Source organism: Triticum urartu, chromosome 7 (genome assembly GCF_003073215.2).
Source record: "Triticum urartu cultivar G1812 chromosome 7, Tu2.1, whole genome shotgun sequence".
NCBI lineage: Eukaryota > Viridiplantae > Streptophyta > Magnoliopsida > Poales > Poaceae > Triticum > Triticum urartu.
This window is the reverse complement of record NC_053028.1, coordinates 63765433-63771339: the sequence shown is the minus strand read 5'-3', so window position 1 is coordinate 63771339 and position 5907 is coordinate 63765433. Positions and strand designations below refer to the sequence as shown.

The window sequence follows — 5907 nt, the reverse complement described above, 5'->3', positions numbered from 1 at the left end:
GGTATAATAATTAATTGTTGTGCTTGCCATGCTTAGTTCTGTATATAATATTGTACTGAAAAAATAATGCAAATACTTGACATGTTTTAGGAAGCAAGAACATCCCCTCCATCTGGTGCAAGAGCAACTACTGCAGCTTCTGGTGCTCCTAGAACTGCTGCTGCAGCTCCAAGAACTGCTTCTGGTGCTCCTAGAACTACTGCTGCGGCTCCAAGAATTGCTTATGGTGCTCCTAGAACTGCTGCAGGTCCCAGAGCTGGTGCATCATCTGCTCAAACAACTGCTGCTTCCTCATCTGCTCCAAGAACTGCTGCTGCCTCTACTGCTCCAAGAAGAGTTGTTTCTTCTTCATTTGCTCCTCCAAGGCCTGCTGCTGCTAGTGCATCTGGTTCTACAAGGCTCAGGAAGAAGCCAAGCAAGTTCAGAGACTACTTCTATGCTAGTGGCAATTAGTTAGGCTTGATATGTTCTGTATTCTGGGCAAAACTTGTGCTGTGGTAGCAAGTTAATCATGGTATGTTCTGTATTTTGGGCAAAACTTGTGTTGTGGTAAGCTATGGTAGACTTGATATCTTGCTGTCATGTTGGCAAGCTATGGTAGATTGGACATGTTTAACTTGCTCTTATTGATATATTGTTGTCATGTTGGCAAGTTATGGTAGACTGGACATGTTTAACTTGCTCTTATTGATATCTTGCTGTCATGTTGGCAAGCTATGGTATTTTGGGCAAAACTTGTTGTTGGAGTACTCCTTGTTGTTGTGATGATTATGCTCTTTTAATGATGTTGCTGTGATGATTATGCTCTTCTAATGATTATGTTCTTTTAATGATTATGCTCTTCACAAAGTGGTTGGTTCCTTTTTGGGCTAACCCTATCCTCTCGACAACCGTCGACGAAATGCATCAACCTTTTTAGGCTAACCCTATCCTCTCGACAACCGTCGACGAAAGGCACCGACCTTTTTAGGCTAACCCTATCCTCTCGACAACCGTCGACGAAATGCATCAACCTTTTTAGGCTAACCCTATCCTCTCGACAACCGTCGACGAAATGCATCAACCTTTTTAGGCTAACCCTATCCTCTCGACAACCGTCGACGAAATGCATCAACCTTTTTAGGCTAACCCTATCCTCTCGACAACCGTCGACGAAATGCATCAACCTTTTTAGGCTAACCCTATCCTCTCGACAACCGTCGACGAAATGCATCAACCTTTTTAGGCTAACCCTATCCTCTCGACAACCGTCGACGAAAGGCACCAACCTTTTTAGGCTAACCCTATCCTCTCGACAACCGTCGACGAAATGCATCAACCTTTTGGGGCTAAACCTATCCTCTCGACAACCGTCGACGAAAGGCACCAACCTTTTTAGGCTAAACCTATCCTCTCGACAACCGTCAATCATTTCATTCCATCACAACAATAATTTATAAATAAAATTCCATCAACAAGATCAAACTAGACCAGACTGATCACATCCAACAAACAACTTAGTGTTCACATCTTACATCATAATCCATTACAACTAAACAACATACTAATAAGATTTAGATTAACTCCATTACTGAAAATAGAGTACTTAGTTCAACAGAAACAACATAGTTCAACACAATACAACCAACCAAACTTAGTTCAACCTTGTTGCCCTCATACATTATGCCAACAAATTACTCACTCATCACATATTTCTTTGATTTTCCTCATCTTCATCTTGTTTGCCTCCCCATCCTTAAGAAAATCAGCTATGATATACTCTAACTTCTGCTTATCCTTCTTCATCTGTTCAATCTGTTGAACACCTCCATCTGCTACATGTTGCTTCCAATTCCTAACAAGTTCATCATTGCTCTGCTTAATCACTTGCAGTGCTGTCCTAAGCTCAATACTGTCTTTCTCAAGTTTAGCCTTCTCTTCCTGGGCTTGAGCTACAGCACTCTCTACATCACCATCCTGCATAATCTTCTGATAATTCTCTCTCATCACATTCTTGTGAATTGTAGCAAAAAAATTACTTGTTTCTTTGATGTGGTTGTGGTGCTTCTCTTGGATTAGCTTCTTCTCTTCTCCTAGCTTGAGTATGAGCTTTTCTTTAGCATCATTCTCTTTGCTACTCTGCTCATACATATCTCAAAGTTTGCGAAGTGCATTTTTCATGGGTTCTGGCCATTCTGGATCAATCGATTGAACCAGACCACAATTGTCACCTTCCTATAATAATTCAGACAAAACCAGAGTTAACAGCCACATTCAGAGAAGTCAGTTAACACCATATTCAGTTAACAGCTACATATATTCAGTTAAACGGCTACATACATTCAGTTAATAGCTACATATATTTAGTTAACTGAGGTCATTTAAAACCAGACACATTCAGTTAAGCATTGATTAAAGTTGACACCTTTTCCCCTCAAAACAGCTGATAAAACAACATCTTCAGTAAACTAAGTACAGAACTATATTCAGTTCACAGACATATCAACCTATATTCAGTTCACTGAGCATCAAAAAAGGATTTGTATAATGTACATGTACAAGAGAGGACCTGCCACTAACCTGATTACCGCATCCATAAAACCTACGGCCAGTGTTGATTCCTTGGAACACAATAGCCCTATGAACAAGAAGGTTGTGACAGCACATCGGTCCTCCGGCAACAATACCGCACCACTCCGAGTCAACAATGGTCTGTGGGATCTACAATGTTGCAACAGTGCTCAAATCCCAACTCAAATCCGTTAAAACTAAGCTCAAACCGAAGAAAACCCTAACCCTAAGTCAAAGAGAAATGATACTCACGTAGGTCTCGTCCGCGTGCGAGTTGAAGAGGGGGGACACAGAATCTTCGCTGCTAGTTTCACCGTCCTTCCAGGACACCATCGCTGCGGCGGCCGGCGACGACAAATGGACGGCGGAGGCGGTGGAGAACGCGCCGCAGACAGAGAAGAAGGCGGCCGAGAGAGAGGGGAATGGACGAACGAGTCAGGCTGGGTCGGGCCGGCTCATTAGGTCAGTGCGACGCCGTCTAACGGCGCGCGTGATGGGCGCCGTCTCCCCCTGTCCACGTGACGCCTGACATTGGGCCCAACAGGTCAGTTTTTCACTCAGACGCGTCAAACCGTGCGATCAGTGTTTTTTGAAAACTGTCAGCTCAAACGTGGTGGTTTTTTGAAAAAAAATGAAAGGTGGTGGTTTTCTATTTTAGCATCCCCTAATGTGGTGATTTTTTGCAATTTACTCGAAAACTTATGTAAAACCAAGAGTACAATCATCCATTTCATGTTTTCAACCCATTTATTTAATTAGGAGAACAACAAAACGGCATGCCAATAATAATTCGAATTGTTACTGTGCCGTTTGCATCCCCTAATTTATTTACAAAAACGGCTTATAAAAAGTCGCAGAGGGAGTACTTGAACAGCTTGCTGACACAAAAATCACACGTCCATACATAGCGAGAGACTTCACCTATCCACACATAACAATTTTTTGCTTCTTAGAAGCTGTGTCTGATCTTTCAATTAATTAAGCATGGCTGTGCTGTGCCGGGACTGGGAGGACTCCCTTGTCCTGGAAGCTGACGACGGTGTCGTAGAGGCACTGTGCCGCCGGCGTGAAGACGAGCCCCAGGTCACGGAGCCGCTGGTTCGATATCTTGTACGGGCGCTTCCTCGGATTCACCTCGTCGGAGCACCTGCATGGGGCGCGGTAAAAATATTGAGACAACTACTGCTAGCAATCACTAATATAGATTACTATATTAAGCACGTCACCAAACCATCCAACACACAATTTCTACGGATACACTTGGTAGGTGGTTCGATTATAAATTGACATGGAAGGGTCTAGCACACGTCATCTAATTCATTTACTAACCTGCTGGGGGTGGGGTACTCGGGGAAGAACTTGCGGAGGATCGTGACGACGTCCTCTCGGTGGAGCACGGCGCCGTCGGCGACGCAGAGGTAGCGCCCGGCGGCGGCGGGGGCCTCGAAGACGCAGACGTGCGCCGCGGCGGTGTCGCGGACGTCCACGTACGCCTGCACGGCGTTGGCATACGTCTTGGCGGAGCCGTTGAGGTACTTGAGCACGTGCGTTAGGCTGGCGTTCACCGCCGGCTGCAGCGCCGGGCCCTGCACCAGCACCGGGTTCACCACCACCAGGTCCACCCCGCGCGCCGCCGCCGCCTCCCACGCCGCCCGCTCCGCCACCGTTTTCCCATAGCAGTACCAGTTCTGATCGACATACTCCAAGTTAAGATTGCGACGAGCCGCCGGCGTCCATGCATGGCTGGTGCATGCAAAAATGGGTATTGTTGTACCAGGTACCTTGGTCTTTTTGCAGAACTCGAGGTCGCTCCAGCAGGACTCGTCGACGACGGTGTCGGCGCCGCGGTTGGGGTCCATGGCAATAGCGCCGATCGACGACGTCAGCACGACGCGGCGGACGGTGCCAGACTCCGCCGCAGCGTCGATGACGAAGAGCGTGCCCCTCACCGCCGGCTCCACCATCTCCTCCTGCATGCATGCGCGCGCACCCGTTTAAGAAGCATCGTTCACTGCATGCATGCATGGTTGCATGCCAATTGGCAAACCCTAAAGCAAAAATAGAGTACACCAACTTCCCCAAAAAAGAAAAGGTAAAACGTACTGGATCGTCGGTAACCGGGGACGCGGTGTGGAAGACGCCGTGGCAGCCGGCGATGGCTTCGCGCAGCGCGTCGCCGTCGAGCAGGTCGGCCTTGCACAGCACCAGCCTCTCCGCCGCGCCGGCGAGATCCCTCAGGTGCGCGTTCTTCGCGTCATCTGCACGCGTACGTAACACAACAGTTAAGTACGTCGCCAGCCAGTAAACACGTCGCCGGCCGTCGCCGTACATGCATGCATGGCATTCTACGTACCGGGGTTCCTGACGGTGCCGCGCACGGCGTACCCCTTCTCCAGGAGGAGCTTGACCATCCACGAGCCGATGTACCCGCCGGCGCCGGTGACGCACACCGTCTGCCCGTGGCCCGTGGACTCGGCGCCGACTGTCATGCTGGGTTAGGTGAATGTATGTGTTGGTAATAGATACTATACCCAAGGGCCTGCAGTGGGAAGCACTACTCTATCTATGTGTGTCTCAAGTTGATACATACAGTACTTATAGATTGCGTTTGTGGTTGGTGGCATGTCTTCGAATACAGAAGAATCTGACGATTCCGGCAAAGATGGGATCTCTTGCTCTCAAAGGCCAGCACTGACGATCAGTGCTGACGATACCTTCCATAAATTGTGTTGAATTGTCTAGAATCCTTTTTTTCTCTCTTTTTTTCTTGAACAAGGAAAGGCGCCCATAGTTTTCCCCTCCTTTGCAAAGGAGTTTACGTTGTGTTGACTGGTCTAGAATTTTTATTTTTTTTCTGTAGATAAGACTTGGTCTAGCATCTTTTGTGTCTCAAAATCGAGTTAGAGGAGGACGGGGCGTCGACCCGTTGGTTGGGCAGCTAAGGTTGCTGCCAGCTCATCCGAGTTCGAGTCCCGGCACGGACGCACGGTGCTCGCGGAGTTTCTTCTATAAAAAAATGCCAACAAAGGTTAGCCCTTGGGTTGGTCTCATTTTTTTGGTTAAAATCAAGTTAGAGCATCTACCCGGCAAATCCGGGCCCTCAAATACCCGGGGACGCACCCGGGCGCGTCCGCGGACAATGACCTGTCTGTCCTCAAATTTGCTCATCTACATCCGGATATATCATGCTAGAAATCTTAAATCCATACAAAAACATGCAAATGATAAAATCCACGTACTACGCAGATGAACTACCCTAATCCTCGTCGGAGGTGTCCACTATCTCTGTGCCCGGCTCCGGGTACATGGGTGGCGGCCGCAACTCCGGCTCATGTGGCTCCTCCGCATCCATCTCTG

At 47.9% G+C, this 5907-nt stretch overlaps 1 protein-coding gene across 1 annotated transcript; it reads right to left on the bottom strand.

The window, feature by feature from the left end:
• Positions 1–3278: 3278 nt before the first annotated feature.
• Positions 3279–5094, bottom strand: LOC125521916 (cinnamoyl-CoA reductase 1-like). Its single transcript, XM_048686975.1, has 5 exons — positions 4904–5094; positions 4654–4808; positions 4332–4520; positions 3880–4238; positions 3279–3697 (listed from the first exon to the last, which is right to left on the bottom strand). The coding sequence occupies exons 1-5, from the start codon at positions 5037–5039 to the stop codon at positions 3529–3531; spliced, it is 1008 nt and encodes a 335-aa protein (XP_048542932.1). The 5' UTR covers positions 5040–5094; the 3' UTR covers positions 3279–3528.
• Positions 5095–5907: the final 813 nt, after the last annotated feature.

Coding starts and splice junctions, on each gene's coding strand:
- LOC125521916 (XM_048686975.1), bottom strand. CDS start 5,039: ATGACAGTCGGCGCCGAGTCCACGGGCCACGGGCAGACGGTGTGCGTC. Junction 4,239..4,331: donor AGTTCTGCAAAAAGACCAAG/GTACCTGGTACA, acceptor TATGTCGATCAG/AACTGGTACTGCTATGGGAA. Junction 3,698..3,879: donor GAGTACCCCACCCCCAGCAG/GTTAGTAAATGA, acceptor CGCCCCATGCAG/GTGCTCCGACGAGGTGAATC.